The 21,933-nt window shown below is 45.8% G+C and overlaps 2 protein-coding genes and 1 long non-coding RNA gene across 5 annotated transcripts; all 3 read right to left on the bottom strand.

Moving 5' to 3' along the window:
* Positions 1-1,226: 1,226 nt before the first annotated feature.
* si:ch211-201h21.5 (uncharacterized protein LOC555526 homolog) lies at positions 1,227-5,772 on the bottom strand. The gene is made up of 5 exons (XM_035765893.2): positions 5,050-5,772; positions 4,734-4,916; positions 2,925-3,036; positions 2,601-2,737; positions 1,227-2,265 (listed from the first exon to the last, which is right to left on the bottom strand). The coding sequence occupies exons 1-5, from the start codon at positions 5,272-5,274 to the stop codon at positions 1,885-1,887; spliced, it is 1,038 nt and encodes a 345-aa protein (XP_035621786.1). The 5' UTR covers positions 5,275-5,772; the 3' UTR covers positions 1,227-1,884.
* Positions 5,773-6,698: 926 nt separating this feature from the next.
* Positions 6,699-15,049, bottom strand: LOC127910767 (uncharacterized). 3 transcript variants are annotated; one of them, XR_008076142.1, is made up of 6 exons: positions 10,776-15,049; positions 9,533-9,649; positions 8,015-8,521; positions 7,859-7,897; positions 6,975-7,401; positions 6,699-6,860 (listed from the first exon to the last, which is right to left on the bottom strand). It is a non-coding gene; the product is annotated as an uncharacterized LOC127910767 (long non-coding RNA). The 3 variants fall into 3 exon arrangements; XR_008076143.1 differs by lacking the exons at positions 6,699-6,860; positions 6,975-7,401 and adding an exon at positions 7,484-7,517; XR_008076144.1 differs by lacking the exons at positions 6,699-6,860; positions 6,975-7,401; positions 7,859-7,897 and adding an exon at positions 7,556-7,670 and having other exon boundaries at positions 7,976-8,521.
* A 689-nt stretch (positions 15,050-15,738) lies between these two features.
* zgc:172121 (uncharacterized protein LOC337599 homolog) lies at positions 15,739-21,901 on the bottom strand. Its single transcript, XM_035765273.2, has 8 exons — positions 21,626-21,901; positions 20,898-20,965; positions 20,647-20,819; positions 19,610-19,713; positions 18,140-18,301; positions 17,359-17,564; positions 16,957-17,036; positions 15,739-16,215 (listed from the first exon to the last, which is right to left on the bottom strand). The coding sequence occupies exons 1-8, from the start codon at positions 21,731-21,733 to the stop codon at positions 16,100-16,102; spliced, it is 1,017 nt and encodes a 338-aa protein (XP_035621166.2). The 5' UTR covers positions 21,734-21,901; the 3' UTR covers positions 15,739-16,099.
* Positions 21,902-21,933: the final 32 nt, after the last annotated feature.

The raw sequence follows: 21,933 nt of genomic DNA, 5'->3' as shown, positions 1-21,933 counted from the left end.
AGAATGATGGACCACTGTGTTCTTGGGGACCTTCAATGCTGCAGAATGATGGATTTGTTCTTGGGGACCTTCATGGCTTGGTTTTTGTTCTGACATTCAATGCTGCAGAATGATGGAGACCACTGTGTTCTGCCTTCAAATCATGTCCAATGATGGAATTGTGTTCTTGGTGGACCTTCAATGCTGCAGAAACATTTTAAGATGATTCCTCAGATCTGCACCTGGAAAAAGTTTGTCTAAAGTGCTCTGAATATTTATGTAATTAAAGGCTTGGTTTTAGATCTGACATGAACTGTTTCCACTTTGTCATTATGGGGTGTTGTGTGACCTTATATAGACCGGTGTGTGCCTTTCCAAATCATGTCCAATCAATGGAATTGACCAGGTGGAAAACATTTAAAACATCTTAAGATAAGATTAACGTAACAATGGAAACAAGTTTGGGTCTGAATGTCTGAAATGCACTGTTTAAAGGTATCTGTTTTTATAGCCTGGATACAAAAATGTGTTTGTTTTCAGCCTTGTCACCAGTGTGTTTGTTTTCTAGCCTGATACCAGTGTGTTTGAAAACATTTAAATACCATTTTTGTTTAAGACTAGCCCGGGAACCAGTGTGGGTTTGTTTTTCAGCCTGGATGCCAGTTTTTTGTTTTCTAGCCCGGATACCAGTGTGTTTGTTTTCTAGCCTGGATACCAGTGTGTTTGTTTTCTAGCCCGGATGCCAGTGTGTTTGTGCAATCATGCTCATGCTGCTCTTTGTTTGACTAGAACACGTCTGGGACCGGACTAGTGTTCTTCATTATTTTCTTTGCTGATTTGAAATGTGGTTTCATTCAGGACAGACCCTTTGAATGCAGTCCTATTGAACAGTTCTGCTTTGTTTACAGTCCACTCATGGAAACATCATGAATATTGTCTTTAAAAAAATATGTTGGAATTGATTTAAGGAATACTTGTGTATTTTCACTGAGGCCCTTAATCTAGTTCCCCAGAGTCAGATGAATTTGTGGATACCATTTGTCTGCATGCAGTTTCCTGCTAACAGATGTCAGACTTCCAGTCGTTGCGCTAACGCTAGTTATTATTGGCTCACAAAACTTCCTATAACATCCTTCATAAAGAGACGTAAAAACTATATCCATGAGTTCATCTGACTCTGTGGAAGTCGGGGCCTAAAGTGTCCGTTTGAGGTTAATACTGTCACCAAATTGAAATAAAAGGCAGACTGAAATCATTCAAATGCATTTTATTTGACTAAACAGTACAAATCAGATGTGAAAATAAGGCCTGAGTGTTGTCTGTGTTAGTTACAATGTCTTACACATACAGGTATACGTCTCTGTCAGACTCTGGGCCAGTCCACCCTAGAGGCTGTGGGATTGCCTTGTCTTATCGTCTGTGACCCCACAACATAAGCAGTCATAATGGGTTTACGTTGAAGCTGTGAAACATGTTATCTCGTTTAATTTCTTTCTTCACACTGTCAAACAACTCCTGCTTGGATTGGTAACTTTTTTCCTAATTTGGAGCACAGAAACGGTTAAAAAAAAGTGGCACGGATTGGCCGGTGGGTGGCGCTGTTATGCGCAGTCTCACTTAAACCCTCATATCCGCCATTCCGTTTGATCTAGAGAATCTCAATTGCATCCTCTCCTTCTCAAAACCCATTGAAGAATGGGACGATAATTAACTCAGGAACCGCACCTGCTTTCAATATACTTTGTATCCCTCATTCATGCTTCCATTATTTTTGTCAGATAGATAAAAAAAGCAAGCACAAGCACTAACTGTTCTAGTCTCCTTTCTGTCATCCTGTGAACCCCGTTCATTGCTGCTTGCAGCTATGTCATCACCCAGCAGGTGATCTACAACGCATGGCCGACATCAGGTTGGTCTGTCTCGTAGCCTACAGGGTTGTTTAAGGGAAGCCATGAGTAACTGCCTGAACTTGGTCAGATCACAGGTCTTCATGACAGAAACACGGTGGCTTTTGTTCAGTTTGTCCCTCTGATCCAGAACCATCATGCCTCTGCATAGCTCCCCCTGTAGTTCCACCCTGACGGCACACTCTATACTCTCTGTCACCACAGAGCTGTCTATACACGCTGCCACTGCATAAGCATCGTAGGAGACAAAGCCAGGCCCGAAGTACACATCCCTCTTACTCAGCAGGGCCTCCTTGGAATAACCCCAACACTTGGACGTGATCATCTTCATGAAGCGACCAGCAGGCGTGTCCTCGTTAATCAGTTTTTCAAAGAATTCCTGGTCAATGAAAACAGTTAAATCAAACTTAAAAGGGGTTAATTTTAGTATTTATTTAAGTCCTGTTGAGGTCGTGGAAGTAGTAGTAGTGTACATGGAAAGGGAACATTCCTTAGCAATTCGGAAATGCAAGCTGTGAGTAATCAATGAAATACAAAACTATTTTATTCATATTGATTGTGTTCCCGTAATAAAATCAGGTGAATCGTACAGAGATAACTGTTGAAGTCAAGTAAAGTAAATGCTATTCTGAACAGTTATATTAGTAATAATTTAGTGTCCTATATAGAGATAAAGTAATAAGAGCCATCTGAAGGTTGACCTTAACTCCTTACCCATTCCAGTTTATTCCTACAGCAATACTCCCATGATGCTATGCGTGTAGGACAGACGTACTCCTCCAGGACAATGAAGGCAGATTCAGGATCCATCACAAAGTTAAACTCTCCACATAAAGATACATTCCCTTTACCTGGAAGGAGAAATACTGGTCAAAATAGGTGACGTCCCAAATGGCACCGGATTCCCCTACAGAGTGCACCACTTTAGACCAGTGCCTATGGGTCCTGTTAGAAAGGAGTGCATTATGTAGAGAACAAGGTGTCATTTGGGATGCAGTTGGAAACAACCTTATTGTCTATGATTGATTGTAACTTTACCCTCCATGTTGCCTCCCATAATGACGAGCTCCTTCAGGTTCTGTTGGAAAGAAGGGTCCAGTCGGATGGCTAGAGCCAGGTTGGTGAGCGGCCCAAGAGCCACCAAGGACACCTGTCAAGGGGCGAGGAACAAGAAGACTTGGCGGCGTGCGATGGTCACATTCCACGTATTATTATCACTTAGTGACAAACTATCATCATTCATCCACTGTCTCCCAACGGACTGAAGATGGGGAGCCTACAGTACCTGTTTAGGGGGTTGTCAGATGGGGAGCCTACAGTACCTGTTTAGGGGGTTGTCAGATGGGGAGCCTACAGTACCTGTTTAGGGGGTTGTCAGATGGGGAGCCTACAGTACCTGTTTAGGGGGTTGTCAGATGGGGAGCCTACAGTACCTGTTTAGGGGGTTGTCAGATGGGGAGCCTACAGTACCTGTTTAGGGGGTTGTCAGATGGGGAGCCTACAGTACCTGTTTAGGGTTGGCAGATGGGGAGCCTACAGTACCTGTTTAGGGGGTTGGTCAGATGGGGAGCCTACAGTACCTGTTTAGGGGGTTGTCAGATGGGGAGCCTACAGTACCTGTTTAGTGGGTTGTCAGATGGGGTAGCCAGATTAGGGGGTACCTGTTTAGGGGGTTGTCAGATGGGGAGCCTACAGTACCTGTTTAGGGGGTTGTCAGATGGGGAGCCTACAGTACCTGTTTAGGGGGTTGTCAGATGGGGAGCCTACAGTACCTGTTTAGGGGGTTGTCAGATTAGTACCTGGGGGTTGTCAGATGGGGAGCCTACAGTACCTGTTTAGGGGGTTGTCAGATGGGGAGCCTACAGTACCTGTTTAGGGGGTTGTCAGATGGGGAGCCTACAGTACCTGTTTAGGGGGTTGTCAGATGGGGAGCCTACAGTACCTGTTTAGGGGGTTGTCAGATGGGGAGCCTACAGTACCTGTTTAGGGGGTTGTCAGATGGGGAGCCTACAGTACCTGTTTAGGGGTTGTCAGATGGGGAGCCTACAGTACCTGTTTAGGGGTTGTCAGATGGGGAGCCTACAGTACCTGTTTAGGGGGTTGTCAGATGGGGAGCCTACAGTACCTGTTTAGGGGGTTGTCAGATGGGGAGCCTACAGTACCTGTTTAGGGGGTTGTCAGATGGGGAGCCTACAGTACCTGTTTAGGGGGTTGTCAGATGGGGAGCCTAGTACCTGGGGGTTGTCAGATGGGGAGCCTACAGTACCTGTTTAGGGGTTGTCAGATGGGGAGCCTGTACCTGTTTAGGGGTTGGCAGATGGGGAGCCTACAGTACCTGTTTAGGGGTTGGCAGATGGGGAGCCTACAGTACCTGTTTAGGGGTTGGCAGATGGGGAGCCTACAGTACCTGTTAGGGGTTGGCAGATGGGGAGCCTGTACCTGTTTAGGGGTTGGCAGATGGGGAGCCTACAGTACCTGTTTAGGGGTTGGCAGATGGGGAGCCTACAGTACCTGTTTAGGGGTTGGCAGATGGGGAGCCTAGTACCTGTTTAGGGGTTGGCAGATGGGGAGCCTACAGTACCTGTTTAGGGGTTGTGGGGAGCCTAGTACCTGTTTAGGGGTTGGCAGATGGGGAGCCTACAGTACCTGTTTAGGGGGTTGTCAGACCTGTTTAGGGGTTGTCAGATGGGGAGCCTACAGTACCTGTTTAGGGTTGTCAGATGGGAGCCTACAGTACCTGTTTAGGGGTTGTCAGATGGGGAGCCTACAGTACCTGTTTAGGGGGTTGTCAGATGGGGAGCCTACAGTACCTGTTTAGGGGGTTGTCAGACGGGGAGCCTACAGTACCTGTTTAGGGTTGGCAGCTACCAGTCTGATCATGGCATTAACAGCGTGTTCTCTCTGGACCTTCTCCTTCCACTGTGGGTCTCTGTCCTCCAGCACATCTCCCAGCCCGTCAGTCCCAAAGTGGTCGCTGAAAGTCTTGGTGGCCCCCACCAGGGGACCGGCAGCACCCTGGAACACTGGAATCTATGAGCAACGTACAGCCATGTGTTATGAGCTTCCCAGATAACCAAGTGCGGTATGAATGAATGTCACACGTGATGTTGTGTCGTCATCAAGAAAATACAGGGGAGGAAGCCTCTCTGAGCTGGGTTCCTACCTGTGTGCGTTCACAGACAGACAGCACCAGCAGCACATTCTGACAGACGTTGTCCACATCAGTATTCCCGAAGCAGCATGTTATCCCCAGGATCTGCAGGCTTGGAGCGGCCGCGGCCATCATTATCGCCTGGGCGTCATCTATACCTGCATCTGTGTCGATTATTACCAGCTTTTGGGCCATGGTGGCAGTGGAAAAGCAGATCAGCTGCGGCAGGGGGAACATTTGTTAAAAATAAAATAAAAAAAAGCCCTGTCTTTGGAGTTTAAATTATATTTAGGGAGAACAGGAAGAGTATTGTAGATGTGCATTATCAAGTTATCAATGTCACATATAGAACATAAATATACCACACCATGTGAACCATTACACCATGTGTTTCCCTGTAATTTTAATTTTACCTTTATTTAACCAGGCAAGTCAGTTAAGAACATATTCTTATTTTCAATGACGGCCTGGGAACAGTGGGTTAACTGCCTGTTTAGGGGCAGAACGACAGATGTGTACCTTGTCAGCTCGTCAGCCTGCTGGTTACTAGTCCAACACTCTAACCACTAGGCTACCTGCTGGTTACTAGTCCAACACTCTAACCACTAGGCTACCTGCTGGTTACTAGTCCAACGCTCTAACCACTAGGCTACCTGCTGGTTACTAGTCCAACGTTCTAACCACTAGGCTCCCTCCCTGCTGGTTACTAGTCCAACGCTCTAACCACTAGGCTACCTGCTGGTTACTAGTCCAACACTCTAACCACTAGGCTACCAGCTGGTTACTAGTCCAACGCTCTAACCACTAGGCTACCTGCTGGTTACTAGTCCAACGCTCTAACCACTAGGCTACCTGCTGGTTACTAGTCCAACGCTCTAACCACTAGGCTACCTGCTGGTTACTAGTCCAACGCTCTAACCACTAGGCTACCAGCTGGTTACTAGTCCAACGCTCTAACCACTAGGCTACCTGCTGGTTACTAGTCCAACACTCTAACCACTAGGCTACCTGCTGGTTACTAGTCCAACACTCTAACCACTAGGCTACCTGCTGGTTACTAGTCCAACACTCTAACCACTAGGCTACCTGCTGGTTACTAGTCCAACGCTCTAACCACTAGGCTACCTGCTGGTTACTAGTCCAACGCTCTAACCACTATGCTACCTGCTGGTTACTAGTCCAACGCTCTAACCACTAGGCTACCTGCTGGTTACTAGTCCAACGCTCTAACCACTAGGCTCCCTGCTGGTTACTAGTCCAACGCTCTAACCACTATGCTACCTGCTGGTTACTAGTCCAACGCTCTAACCACTATGCTACCTGCTGGTTACTAGTCCAACGCTCTAACCACTATGCTACCTGCTGGTTACTAGTCCAACGCTCTAACCACTATGCTACCTGCTGGTTACTAGTCCAACGCTCTAACCACTAGGCTACCTGCTGGTTACTAGTCCAACACTCTAACCACTATGCTACCTGCTGGTTACTAGTCCAACACTCTAACCACTAGGCTACCTGCTGGTCACTAGTCCAACGCTCTAACCACTAGGCTACCTGCTGGTTACTAGTCCAACACTCTAACCACTAGGCTACCTGCTGGTTACTAGTCCAACGCTCTAACCACTAGGCTACCTGCTGGTTAACCAACACTCTAACCACTATGCTACCTGCTGGTTACTAGTCCAACGCTCTAACCACTAGGCTACCTGCTGGTTACTAGTCCAACGCTCTAACCACTATGCTACCTGCTGGTTACTAGTCCAACGCTCTAACCACTAGGCTACCTGCTGGTTACTAGTCCAACGCTCTAACCACTAGGCTACCTGCTGGTTACTGGTCCAACGCAACCACTAGGCTACCTGCTGGTTACTAGTCCAACGCTCTAACCACTAGGCTACCTGCTGGTTACTAGTCCAACGCTCTAACCACTAGGCTACCTGCTGGTTACTGGTCCAACGCTCTAACCACTAGGCTACCTGCTGGTTACTAGTCCAACGCTCTAACCACTAGGCTACCTGCTGGTTACTAGTCCAACGCTCTAACCACTAGGCTACCTGCTGGTTACTAGTCCAACGCTCTAACCACTGCTACCTGCTGGTTACTAGTCCAACGCTCTAACCACTAGGCTCCCTGCTGGTTACTAGTCCAACGCTCTAACCACTAGGCTCCCTGCTGGTTACTAGTCCAACGCTCTAACCACTATGCTACCTGCTGGTTACTAGTCCAACGCTCTAACCACTATGCTACCTGCTGGTTACTAGTCCAACACTCTAACCACTAGGCTACCTGCTGGTTACTAGTCCAACGCTCTAACCACTAGGCTACCTGCTGGTTACTAGTACAACGCTCTAACCACTATGCTACCTGCTGGTTACTAGTCCACGCTCTAACCACTAGGCTCCCTGCTGGTTACTAGTCCAACGCTCTAACCACTAGGCTCCCTGCTGGTTACTAGTCCAACACTCTAACCACTAGGCTACCTGCTGGTTACTAGTCCAACGCTAACCACTAGGCTCCTGCTGGTTACTAGTCCAACGCTCTAACCACTATGCTACCTGCTGGTTACTAGTCCAACGCTCTAACCACTATGCTACCTGCTGGTTACTAGTCCAACGCTCTAACCACTAGGCTACCTGCTGGTTACTAGTCCAACGCTCTAACCACTAGGCTACCTGCTGGTTACTGGTCCAACGCTCTAACCACTAGGCTACCTGCTGGTTACTAGTCCAACGCTCTAACCACTAGGCTACCTGCTGGTTACTAGTCCAACGCTCTAACCACTTACCTGCTGGTTACTAGTCCAACGCCTAACCACTGCTACCTGCTGGTTACTAGTCCAACGCTCTAACCACTAGGCTCCCTGCTGGTTACTAGTCCAACACTCTAACCACTAGGCTCCCTGCTGGTTACTAGTCCAACGCTCTAACCACTAGGCTACCTGCTGGTTACTAGTCCAACACTCTAACCACTATGCTACCTGCTGGTTACTAGTCCAACACTCTAACCACTAGGCTACCTGCTGGTTACTAGTCCAACGCTCTAACCACTAGGCTCCCTGCTGGTTACTAGTCCAACGCTCTAACCACTAGGCTCCCTGCTGGTTACTAGTCCAACACTCTAACCACTAGGCTACCTGCTGGTTACTAGTCCAACGCTCTAACCACTAGGCTCCCTGCTGGTTACTAGTCCAACGCTCTAACCACTAGGCTACCTGCTGGTTACTAGTCCAACGCTCTAACCACTAGGCTACCTGCTGGTTACTAGTCCAACGCTCTAACCACTAGGCTACCTGCTGGTTACTAGTCCAACGCTCTAACCACTAGGCTACCTGCTGGTTACTAGTCCAACACTCTAACCACTATGCTACCTGCTGGTTACTAGTCCAACACTCTAACCACTAGGCTACCTGCTGGTTACTAGTCCAACGCTCTAACCACTAGGCTACCTGCTGGTTACTAGTCCAACGCTCTAACCACTAGGCTACCTGCTGGTTACTAGTCCAACGCTCTAACCACTGCTACCTGCTGGTTACTAGTCCAACGCTCTAACCACTTCCCTGCTGGTTACTAGTCCAACACTCAAACCACTAGGCTCCCTGCTGGTTACTAGTCCAACACTCTAACCACTAGGCTACCTGCTGGTTACTAGTCCAACACTCTAACCACTAGGCTACCTGCTGGTTACTAGTCCAATGCTCTAACCACTAGACTACCTGCTGTTTACTAGTCCAACACTCTAACCACTAGGCTCCCTGCTGGTTACTAGTCCAACACTCTAACCACTAGGCTACCTGCTGTTTACTAGTCCAACACTCTAACCACTAGGCTCCCTGCTGGTTACTAGTCCAACGCTCTAACCACTAGACTACCTGCTGGTTACTAGTACGTGCTGGTTACTAGTCCAACGCTCTAACCACTAAGCTACCTGCTGGTTACTAGTCCAACGCTCTAACCACTAGGCTACCTGCTGGTTACTAGTCCAACGCTCTAACCACTAGGCTACCTGCTGGTTACTAGTCCAACGCTCTAACCACTAGACTACCTGCTGGTTACTAGTACCTGCTGGTTACTAGTCCAACGCTCTAACCACTAGGCTACCTGCTGGTTACTAGTCCAACGCTCTAACCACTGCTACCTGCTGGTTACTAGTCCAACGCTCTAACCACTACCTTCCCGGTTAGGCTCCTGCTGGTTACTAGTCCAACGCTCTAACCACTAGGCTCCTGCTGGTTACTAGTCCAACGCTCTAACCACTAGGCTACCTGCTGGTTACTAGTCCAACGCTCTAACCACTAGGCTACCTGCTGGTTACTAGTCCAACGCTCTAACCACTAGGCTACCTGCTGGTTACTAGTCCAACGCTCTAACCACTAGGCTACCTGCTGGTTACTAGTCCAACGCTCTAACCACTAGGCTACCTGCTGGTTACTAGTCCAACGCTCTAACCACTAGGCTACCTGCTGGTTACTAGTCCAACGCTCTAACCACTAGGCTACCTGCTGTTTACTAGTCCAACGCTCTAACCACTAGGCTACCTGCTGGTTACTAGTCCAAAGCTCTAACCACTAGGCTACCTGCTGGTTACTAGTCCAACGCTCTAACCACTAGGCTACCTGCTGGTTACTAGTCCAACGCCACTAGGCTACCTGCTGGTTACTAGTCCAACGCCCTAACCACTAGGCTACCTGCTGGTTACTAGTCCAACGCTCTAACCACTAGGCTACCTGCTGGTTACTAGTCCAACGCCCCTAACCACTAGGCTACCTGCTGGTTACTAGTCCAACGCTCTAACCACTAGGCTACCTGCTGGTTACTAGTCCAACACTCTAACCACTAGGCTACCTGCTGGTTACTAGTCCAACGCTCTAACCACTATGCTACCTGCTGGTTACTAGTCCAACGCTCTAACCACTATGCTACCTGCTGGTTACTAGTCCAACGCTCTAACCACTAGGCTACCTGCTGGTTACTAGTCCAACACTCTAACCACTAGGCTACCTGCTGGTTACTAGTCCAACACTCTAACCACTAGGCTACCTGCTGGTTACTAGTCCAACGCTCTAACCACTAGGCTCCCTGCTGGTTACTAGTCCAACGCTCTAACCACTAGGCTACCTGCTGGTTACTAGTCCAACGCTCTAACCACTAGGCTACCTGCTGGTTACTAGTCCAACGCTCTAACCACTAGGCTACCTGCTGGTTACTAGTCCAACGCTCTAACCACTAGGCTACCTGCTGGTTACTGGTCCAACGCTCTAACCACTAGGCTACCTGCTGGTTACTAGTCCAACGCTCTAACCACTAGGCTACCTGCTGGTTACTAGTCCAACGCTCTAACCACTAGGCTACCTGCTGGTTACTAGTCCAACACTCTAACCACTAGGCTCCCTGCTGGTTACTAGTCCAACGCTCTAACCACTATGCTACCTGCTGGTTACTAGTCCAACACTCTAACCACTATGCTACCTGCTGGTTACTAGTCCAACGCTCTAACCACTAGGCTACCTGCTGGTTACTAGTCCAACGCTCTAACCACTAGGCTACCTGCTGGTTACTAGTCCAACGCTCTAACCACTAGGCTACCTGCTGGTTACTAGTCCAACGCTCTAACCACTAGGCTACCTGCTGGTTACTAGTCCAACGCTCTAACCACTATGCTACCTGCTGGTTACTAGTCTAACGCTCTAACCACTATGCTCCCTGCTGGTTACTAGTCCAACGCTCTAACCACTAGGCTACCTGCTGGTTACTAGTCCAACGCTCTAACCACTAGGCTACCTGCTGGTTACTAGTCCAACGCTCTAACCACTAGGCTACCTGCTGGTTACTAGTCCAACGCTCTAACCACTAGGCTACCTGCTGGTTACTAGTCCAACGCTCTAACCACTATGCTACCTGCTGGTTACTAGTCCAACGCTCTAACCACTAGGCTACCTGCTGGTTACTAGTCCAACGCTCTAACCACTATGCTACCTGCTGGTTACTAGTCCAACGCTCTAACCACTAGGCTACCTGCTGGTTACTAGTCCAACGCTCTAACCACTAGGCTACCTGCTGGTTACTAGTCCAACGCTCTAACCACTAGGCTACCTGCTGGTTACTAGTCCAACGCTCTAACCACTAGGCTACCTGCTGGTTACTAGTCCAACACTCTAACCACTAGACTACCTGCTGGTTACTAGTCCAACACTCTAACCACTAGGCTACCTGCTGGTTACTAGTCCAACACTCTAACCACTAGGCTACGCTGCCGTAATGCCAAGGAAGCTCGGACTCCGTTCGATAGCTCGGCAAGCGTTATAATGTAAAAATGCATTTGTTATTCACAAACATCTGGAGTTTCGCTGAACAACTATCTTCATTTACTCCCGTTACGAACTTCCGGGAAAAAAAGCCTATTCGTCACCTCTAATTTACCACTGATTACTGACACGCACAGGTCGGAAGTCTATAAGAGCTCAATACATTGGAAGTGCAAAAAAGGCCTGTAAATGTTTTTGGAAGTACATAACGAGAGTAAATCAAGACAGTTGTTCGGCGAAACTCCATATTTGGTGAATAAGTAAAGTATTGTGACACTATAACGCGTGCAGCGCCGTCTAATCGGTGCTTCTTGGGCATTGTGCGGTGTTCAAAATAACTGAACTCTGAAACCACTTGAGTATTGCAAGACAACTGGAAACTGTGGAAAAAAAGCATAAAGGAAAAACCATCATAATAATCGGGCTCTGCGGACTTGGAAAATCGTTTTGAACGGGCATCCAACTCGGGTGTATTAGCCATTAGAAAGAAGACAAGTCATATTCTGCGTTGACATCTTCAACGCCCAGATTCCGGTGGCAGTATCTCTCATAAATACGACTAAAGAAACTTAGAATTACTGTCATTCAAATACTTACCAATATTTTAAACGACCACTGCTTCGTGTTGTGCAGATCAGACTTTAGTGGAATAACAACTGCTTCCTGCTAACTGTTTGTATGTACACATGTGCCAAGTCAGCAAGTAAGAAAATGACAACGTTTCTTAATTCAGACTAGGACATGAACGCAGCAGTAGAAAACATACGACGTCCTGCATGTGAATCTACTTTGACAAGTCAGTGTTTTTGTCAATACGTGCGACAATTTACCTAGAAGAAAAAACAAAATAAATGTATTAGTCAAGAAGCAATGCCTTTATGTTGAGTAAAGTTACGCGTTCAAAACAACTGGGAATTCGGAAATCTCCAATTTTATGTATCGTTAACCTAGGATGCAACCCGGATATAGACTGTCCGTTAATCGACGTATGCGAATGGCTAATCACGTATGCGACGTAATCGACGTATGCGAATGGTTGTAATTGTACAAAGTTATTGAAAAAAAATATGCTTTTCGTCTTGAAGCTGCAATATGTTACTTTTTGGGTGACCCGACCAAATTCACACCGAAATGTGAGTTAAACAGTAGATCTGTCATTCTCATTGAAAGCAAGTCTCAAGAAGCGATAGATGCACAGGACATCAAAACAGAATCATATCTGAAACAAGACAGGTGTTGGCAACTCTTAATGATCGGTGATGAAAAGCCAACTGACATTTACTCCTGAGGTGCTGACCTGGTCACTGGACGTGCTACCTGTCCCAGACCTGCTGTTTTCAACTCTCTAGAGACAGCAGGAGTGGTAGAGATACTCTGAATGATCGGCTATGAAAAGCCAACTGACATTTACTCCCGAGGTGCTGACCTGTTGCACCCTCTACAACCACTGTGATTATTATTATTTGACCCTGCTGGTCATTTATGAACATTTGAACATCTTGGCCATGTTCTGTTATAATCTCCACCCGGCACAGCCACCCCACATAGCCTGGTTCCTCTCTAGGTTTCTTCCTAGGTTTTGGCCTTTCTAGGGAGTTTTTCCTAGTACGCCATACGGGTAGGTAATGAAGACTACCCCATGGCAAGGCACTACAAGTCCTTACCTCATGGCAAGGCACTACAAGTCCTTACCTCATGGCAAGGCACTACAAGTCCTTACCTCATGGCAAGGCACTACAAGTCCTTACCTCATGGCAAGGCACTACAAGTCCTTTCCCCATGGCAAGGCACTACAAGTCCTTACCCCATGGCAAGGCACTACAAGTCCTTACCTCATGGCAAGGCACTACAAGTCCTTACCTCATGGCAAGGCACTACAAGTCCTTACCTCATGGCAAGGCACTACAAGTCCTTACCTCATGGCAAGGCACTACAAGTCCTTACCTCATGGCAAGGCACTACAAGTCCTTACCTCATGGCAAGGCACTACAAGTCCTTACCCCATGGCAAGGCACTACAAGTCCTTACCCCATGGCAAGACACTACAAGTCCTTACCTCATGGCAAGGCACTACAAGTTCTTACCCCGTGGCAACCCTGCCTCCCTACAAGCTACGGGTATTGATCATATTCCGGCTTCTATTAGAAAAGACGTCTTAAACAGTCAAACCAGGCCACTAATAACCCTGGTTTAAATAATTGGGGCGGCAGGTAGCCTGGTGGTTAGAGCGTTAGGCCAGTAACCGAAAGGTTGCTAGATCGAATCCCCGAGCTGACAAGGTACAAATCTGCCGTTCTGCCCCTGAACAAGGCAGTTAACCAACTGTTCCTAGGTCGTCATTGTAAATAAGAATTTGTTCTTAACTGGTTTGCCTGGTTAAATAAAATAAATCAAGATTTTAATTTCTCTCCTTTCCTGTAGGGTTGTGAGAGGTCCCATTGCTGTCATCTAGTGGATATTTGCCCTCAGCTAAGTTTAGACTGCTGTCCTTGTTTGCTGTGTTCTAGTGTACTATGGAATAGATGTCTCTCCTAGTCTTACCACTTTGCCCAGTCATATTCAAGGTTAGAACTACCTTTCTAGGCATTCTGATGCTTCTCGCCTTGAGATGTTTTTTTCGATAACATATCTACAGTATTTCACCCTTTAATGTGTATCGTATTGCTTACTAGGTGTTGTCCAATCAATGTTGTAACCACCCACTTCTAATGAGGGCTGATTTGGAAAAAGCTGTTCAAAAGAGGACATTGCATTATCATATCTTTGTACTCCCTGATAAAGGCCATGCAGCCAAAACACATCAGAGGATGTAAACTTTGTTTCCATTGAACATGCCATGCAAATAATACTACATATGTATAATTTTTTATTATTATTTATGAATGGTCAAAAAAAACACTTTTTATGAGGTTTTAAAATTAACAAAATTTCTGATTTTCAAAATCTCACCCGTGGGACCTGACTGAGACCATTTCCCATATGAACATGGACAGTTGCCTGCTCGCGCCCCCCTGTGGGATTTCCGGTTTCTTACACTTGGCATTTGTAATGTTCCGGTTGCAATATGGTTTTGATGAACTGCCATCCATTTGAGTGGTATTTGTGATTGTGTACATGGTTCGCCCAATGCCAATAAGTTGACATTCATTCTTGCCCATTTCATGGGGGTCTTCCCTTACATAAGTATTCACACCCCTAAGTCAATACTTTGTAGAAGCACCTTCGGCAGCGATTAAAGCTGTGAGTCTTTCTGGGTGAGTCTCTAAGAGCTGTGAGTCTTTCTGGGTGAGTCTCTAAGAGCTGTGAGTCTTTCTGGGTGAGTCTCTAAGAGCTTTACACACCTGGATTGTGCAACATTTGACCATTATTCTTTTTTAAAATTCTTCAAGCTTTGTGAAATTGTTTGTTGATCATTGCTCGACAACCATTTTGAGGTGTTGCCTTAGATCTTCAAGTAGATTTAAATCAAAACTGTAACTCGGCCACTCAGGAACATTCACTGTCTTGTTGGTAAGCAACTCCAGTGTAGGTTTGACCTTGTGTTTTAGGTTATTGTCCTGTTGAAAGGTGAATTAATCTCCCAGTGTCTGGTGGAAAGCAGACTGAACAAGGTTTTCCTCTAGGATTTTGCCTGTGCTTAGCTCCATTCTGTTTCTTTTTATCCTGAAAAACTCCCCAGGCCTTAACAACTACAAGCATACCCATGACATGATGCAACCACCGCTATGCTTGAAAATATGGAGAGTGGTACTCAGTAATGTGTTGTATTCAGGACAAAAAGTTAATTGCTTTTCAACAATCTTTACAGTATTACTTTAGTGCCTTGTTGCAAACAGGATGCATGTTTTGGAATATTTGTATTCTGTACAGGCTTTCTTCTTTTCACTCTGTCAGTATTGTGGAGTAACTACAATGTTGTTGATCCATCCTGTTTCTCCTATCACAGCCATAAACTCTAACTGTTTTAAAGTCACCATTGGCCTCATGGTGAAATCCCTGAGAGGTTTCTTTTGTCTCCGGCAACTGAGTTAGGAAGGACACCTGTATCTTTGTAGTGACTGGGTGTATTGTTGCACCATCTAAAGTGTATTTAATAACTTCTCCATGCTCAAAGGGATATTCAATGTCTGTTTTTTTTACCCATCTACCAATAGGTGCCCTTCTTTGCGAGGCATTGTAAAATCTCATTGGTCTTTGTGGTTGAATCACTGCTCGACTGAGGGACCTTACAGATAATTGTATGTGTGTGCGGTAGTTAATCAAAATCATGATAAACACCATTATTGAACACAAAGTGAGTCCATGCATCTTATTATGCTACTCGGTAAGCATATTGTTACTACACAACATACTTAGGCTTGACATAACAAAAGGGGTTGAATACTTATTGACTCAAGACATTTCAGATTTCAAGTTTTTTTAAATTTCAAAATACACAATTCCACTTTGATATGTGGTATTGTGTGTAAGACAGTAACAAAGAATGACAATACAATCTTATTGTGGTAACACAACAAAAATGTGGAAAAAGTCAAATTATTATTATTTAAAAAAAAATTTTTTTTTAGAATAAAGCTGTAATGCTAACAAACTGTCGAGGAATGTAAATACTATCCAAATGCTCTTTATATATAACATATGTTGGTAGTATGAGGGTTAATAAATCAGTTATATAAACTCATATCAAAAGTACCATTTTAAAATAGTTATTAATTGCCTAATCTTGACTGTGGGATCACATAGTGTAGCAGTAATAAGAGCTCATTCTCTGTAAGGTCGTCCCTGTCCCCACTGTGGAGCATCAGACCCAGACACGTCTCCATGTATCTGTCTTCGTAGCTCCGCTATGTGAGCAGGACCGATGCGGCAGCACCCTCCTGTTGGAAGACACGACATCCTAGTTCAGGGATGGGCTACTTTGATGGGGGTTCACAAAATATCTGAACTCATCAGTGGCTCGCGGGTCTGTGTACCCATATCCACACATGCAGTCAGAGCCGGCCCTAGCCTTTTGGGGGCCCTAAGTAGTCAGAGCCGGCCCTAGCCTTTTGGGGGCCCTAAGCAGTCAGAGCCGGCCCTAGCCTTTTGGGGGCCCTAACCATGCCCACACATGCAGGCAGAGCCGGCCCTAGCCTTTTGGGGGCCCTATCCATGCCCACACATGCAGTCAGATCCGGCCCTAGCCTTTTGGGGGCCCTAAGTAGTCAGAGCCGGCCCTAGCCTTTTGGGGGCCCTAAGCAGTCAGAGCCGGCCCTAGCCTTTTGGGGGCCCTATCCATGCCCACACATGCAGGCAGAGCCGGCCCTAGCCTTTTGGGGGCCCTATCCATGCCCACACATGCAGGCAGATCCGGCCCTAGCATTTTGCGGGCCCTAAGTGAAATGATGTTGCCATGGGCTAATTGAGTACCTGTCAGTGACTGACATAACAGAAACACTGTTGACGCACAACAACATTTTGAAATTGCATCTTGTGTATTCTACCTAGCAACAGTAAATTGAATCCCCAAGAGTTCCTAAAAAACATTGATCTGTAAATTGATTCGTGGGCCTACAAAAAAGGGGTTTGTCCATCCCTGTTCTAATACAAAGACAACATTAGTTCAGCCGTTGTCTTACCTATAAGTGCACACCCTTGTTTCATCCACTCCAGACTCAATTCAGCTATTGAAGATATTCTGTTCTCTGGTTTTCTCCACCTTTTAAATGATAAAAGAAAAGGTTCAAAATCAACACGAGAGATTCACTCAATATTCCCTTGAAACAATTGAGGAATCATCATGGAACTGTAGACTGAAGTGAAAAGTTAATATAGTCTAGATTTCTTATACTATGTCGTCAAATGATATGGTGTGTTTAGTACTCCTACCTGGATGTGTCAGGTCACAGACCTGTGTAAAGCCCAGGTCTTCGTCCCAAACGGCACCCTAATCCCTATTTAGTGCACTACTTTTGGACCAGAGACCTATGGAACAGGGTTCCATTTTGGGATACAGTCGAGGTGAATTTAGTTTCACTCACCCAGTGTATGTATCCCACTCCTCTCCACTGTTGGGGTAAACCACCCAGCCGAGGCCTGGTCTCCTCTGTGTCCTGGCTGAGTCTAGGAGGGGCTTGACCAGGGCTGGAGGACAGCAATTCACCCCTACAGCCACCAGCTGACTGGACCTACTGGCCAGCCGGACTGCCTCGGAGAAACGACTGCTGTCAGATATACACTGACCATCCTGAGGAGAATAGAAGATATATCACTGGATTCTTACATCCCATATTTACAGCAACACAACACTCAAACTGGACAGTTTTATCTCTATCTCTTCAATCAAAGACTCAATCACGGACACTCTTACTGACAGTTGTGGCTGCTTTGTGTGATGTATTGTTGTCTCTACCTTCTAGCCCGTGTTTTGTGCTGCTACCATGCTGTGTTGTCGACTTGCTATGTTGTCATCTTTAGGTCTCTCTTTATGTAGTGTTGTCTGTCTTGTCGTGATGTGTGTTTTGTCCTATATTCATATTTAATTTTTTAAATTCCAGCCCCCGTCCCCACAAGGCCTCTTGGTAGGCTATCATTATAAATGAGCATTTGTTCTTAACTGACTTGCCTAGTTAAATAAACGTTAACTAACTAACGAGAATCGATGTGTCTTTCCTAGATCCCTTGCGTCCTCCTTGCCTATTTCTCAGAATGCTTTGATAAAGAATGTTTAAGGGTAGGAACTTAGGAGACGAGGAGAGAGGACGGCGAGGAATCAAGGAAAGACAAATTGAGAAAGAGTCTTAATTACATAGTGAGATTTACCTTACAGGAGAAGGCCAGCCATGCTTTAGAATCTGGAAACTCTCTGAGCAGCTCCACCAAAGCTTCTGCCTCCTTCATGCTTGGGATGGTTTCCATGGCAATGAGATCGGCCCCTGCTGTAACTAGACATTGGACCTGGGGGCGGTGCCAGGCTTTCAGTTCCTGGAGACACAGAGAGAGAGAGAGAGAGACATTTAAAAACATATGGGCACAATCAGAATGTGGACAAAATCAGGACAAAGGACGCATGTTAGCAGTAGGTATAAACGAGGCTAGAGACTGAGTGCAGACAGACCATAGGAACACTAGTCTATTATACTGATCAAAAATATAAACGCAACATGGAACAATTTCACTGAGTTAATGTTCATATAATGAAATCAGTCAATTGAAATACATTCATTGAGCCCTAATCTATGTATTTTACATGACTGGGGCGCAGCCATGGGTGGGGAGCCAGGCCAAGCCAATTACAAATTGTCTTTCGCCACAAAAGGGCTTTATTACAGACATAAATACTCCTCAATTTCATCAGCTGTCCAGGTGGCTTGTCTTCGATTTTTTTCACCTTTATTTAACCAGGTAGGCTAGTTGAGAACAAGTTCTCATTTGCAACTGTGACCTGGCCAAGATAAAGCATATCAGTGTGAACAGACAACACAGAGTTACACATGGAGTAAACAATTAACAAGTCAATAACACAGTAGAAAAAAAGGGGAGTCTATATACATTGTGTGCAAAAGGCATGAGGAGGTAGGCGAATAATTACAATTTTGCAGATTAACACTGGAGTGATAAATGATCAGATGGTCATGTACAGGTAGAGATATTGGTGTGCAATAGAGTACCACTCTCCGTGCTACGGATGGGTGTTGCCATCGTGACCAGATCAAAGATGATCCCACAGGTGAAGAACCCGGTTGTGGAGGTCCTGGGCTGGCGTGGTTACACGTGGTCTGCAGTTGTGAGGCCGGTTGGATGTACTGCCGAATTCTCTAAAATTACGTTGGAGGCGGCTTATGGTAGAGAAATTAACATTCAATTATCTGGCAACAGCTCTGGTGGACATTCCTGCAGTCAGCATGCCAATTGCAGGCTCTGTCAAAATCAAGGACATCTGTGGCATTGTGTTGTGTGACAAAACTGCACATTTCAGAGCAGCCTTTTATTGTACCCAGCACAAGGTGCACCTGTGTAATGATCATGCTGTTTGATCAGCTTCTTGATATGCTACACCTGTCAGGTGGATGGATTATCAAAGGAGAAATTCTCACTAACTGGGATGTAAACAAATTTGTGCACAGAATTTGAGAGAAATTAGCTTTTTGTGCGTATGGAACATTTTCTGGGATCTTTTTATTTGAGCTCATGAAACCAACACTTTACATGTTGTGTTTTATATTTTAGTTCAGTATAAATAATGACAGGTCAACCCCAATGTGAGTTCTTTCTTGGCATTGCCTGCCTTACCTCAACACTCATCTCCGCAGCGTAAGCGCCAGTGTACTCCGAGCCGTTGTGCATAAAGGCCCCGTAAGGTCCAACAGAGCCTGCCACCAGAGGCACCCTGCGATCTGAGAAAATAGAAAGATACCATGTAATGTACATTAACAACTCTGATCGTACAAATAAGAGCTTCAGAGACATCGGGATTATGTCCAAATTACAGGATCTCTGAGTGCCTGGCTGAGCTGGTAGGTCCTGAGCAGCTTAGCCAATGTTTGCAATGATGATGAAAAAATAACATCCAATCGCTAATTAATAATAATAATTGATTGGATTTCTATAGCGCTTTCCCACTAACTGAGGTTCCTCAAAGCGCTTTTCATAGTAGGGGAAAACTTACCTCATCCACCTTCAATGTTTACGGAGGCCTGTAATGCAACAGTTTTGTGTACAACATGAAGTTTGTAATTCGACTGAGTGTCTGTGTCTTGCTTGCGCTCCACCTCTGGGCAGCCAAATGTTTCAGGAAGCCAAGCATGTATTCGGACCGGTGAAAAGAGTCTGACAGTGGGCGAGTTTGTTTTGCGTCACCTCATGCCATAGTTATGCCATATATGCTGATATTGTGGCGAAAGTAAATAGCTGCATGTAACTCAGCAGCAAAGAAGAACATGAAATCGCTAGACTGCCTGTTTGTATCATGCTTATGTTTGCAATACTAACAAAGTTTGTACGAACAGGTCGATAATGTATTTTGTGTAAAACATTTAAATTTAGCTGAATGAAGCTTACTGAGCTTAATGAGGCATGGAATGCAATAGTTAGAACAGTTTTGTACAACATTTAAGTTTGTAGGCTACACCAGTGACCAGACAATGTGTAGAATTGCAGGAAATTAACTCCAATGGTTAATAAAAAATGTTTTAAACTCTGTCGGGGGGGCGCTAAAATGTGTGTGTGGGGAGCAACAACATGAGCCACTGCCCCCCATCCATCAAAGTTTCCCATCCCTGGCCTAGAATGCTGTCAGGAACTCCACCTGTAACTTACTGCCTGCTCACCTGATGGAGGCTGGTCAGCCATAAAGTGTTTGACAGCCTCTCTGGCCAGAGTCACTCCTGACATGATGAGTTGGTTGGCCTGTTCAGGGGTGACATCCAGGTGCCTGATGAAGCCCTCAACACTAGCCTGGTACGTGGCTGTAGTTATCACATCAGCACCAGCACACAGAAACCTAGGGAGAGACAACATCTGTAATGCTTTGCAACAGTAAAGGCAGAACTACAACAATAGTCTATGTTAAACAACTCACCTGTAATGAGCATCTTTAATAGCCTGTGGGTTAGTATGGAGCAGCCTTGCACTCCACAAAGGATCTCCCTGTATCCACGCAAAACATACAAATATACAGGAGAATATTCATTACCCCGATTGTGTTGCAAACCTGCATTTGTCCAACACAATATATATATTTTTTAAAATTTAAAATTTAATTGTACCTTTATTTAAAGTCAGTTAAGAACAAATTCTTATTTTCAATGACGGCCTAGGAACAGTGGGTTAACTGCCTGTTCAGGGGCAGAACGACAGATGTGTACCTTGTCAGCTCGGTAACCTTCCGGTTACTAGTCCAACGCTCTAACCACTCGTCTACCCTGCCGCCTCTACACTCTAACCACTAGGCTACCTGCCGCCTCTACACTCTAACTACTAGGCTACCCCTGCCGCCTCTACACTCTAACCACTAGGCTACCTGCCGCCTCTACACTCTAACCACTAGGCTACCCTGCCTCCTCTACGCTCTAACCACTAGGCTACCCTGCCGCCTCTACACTCTAACCACTAGGCTACCTGCCTCCTCTACACTCTAACCACTAGGCTACCTGCCTCCTCTACACTCTAACCACTAGGCTACCTGCCGCCTCTACACTCTAACCACTAGGCTACCTGTCGCCCCAAGTTGCTGTTTGGAATAATGTAATGATTACAACCCAGCTCTCTTTGGAATTACTCATAAAAATGCAATTTGTTGTATTTCACCTGTAATTTACAACCTGTTGATTCCAGTTCTGTTGCCAGTCCACCATCTACAATAAGTGGACCCCGACCAACATCCATTAAAGTTGTTAGAATATCCGTTTTGTCCATGGTCACTTACTGGTAGTCTCTCACTCGGCCATTTATCTTTGACTAAACTAAAGTAACGTTACTAAGCCGGTGCTGCACCTTGTCCTATTCGGGTAAAAGCAAGATTGGTTATTTATTAAACATATTTAACTACCCCCATCAATGACAAAATCAAAACAGAAGAAGTCAACCCACGTTTCGCAAGGGGTCATAGTTGTACT

This window comes from Oncorhynchus keta, chromosome 22 (assembly GCF_023373465.1).
Source record: "Oncorhynchus keta strain PuntledgeMale-10-30-2019 chromosome 22, Oket_V2, whole genome shotgun sequence".
NCBI classification, from domain to species: Eukaryota; Metazoa; Chordata; class Actinopteri; order Salmoniformes; family Salmonidae; genus Oncorhynchus; species Oncorhynchus keta.
Note: the sequence above shows the minus strand (reverse complement) of the source record. Positions and strands in the feature narration are given on the sequence as shown.

Coding starts and splice junctions, on each gene's coding strand:
- si:ch211-201h21.5 (XM_035765893.2), bottom strand. CDS start 5,274: ATGTTCCCCCTGCCGCAGCTGATCTGCTTTTCCACTGCCACCATGGCC. Junction 4,917..5,049: donor CTGTCTGTGAACGCACACAG/GTAGGAACCCAG, acceptor CGTTGCTCATAG/ATTCCAGTGTTCCAGGGTGC. Junction 2,266..2,600: donor GTAGGAATAAACTGGAATGG/GTAAGGAGTTAA, acceptor TTCATTGACCAG/GAATTCTTTGAAAAACTGAT.
- zgc:172121 (XM_035765273.2), bottom strand. CDS start 21,733: ATGGACAAAACGGATATTCTAACAACTTTAATGGATGTTGGTCGGGGT. Junction 18,302..19,609: donor CTGCGGAGATGAGTGTTGAG/GTAAGGCAGGCA, acceptor CTGTGTCTCCAG/GAACTGAAAGCCTGGCACCG. Junction 17,565..18,139: donor GGCTGGCCTTCTCCTGTAAG/GTAAATCTCACT, acceptor TATTCTCCTCAG/GATGGTCAGTGTATATCTGA.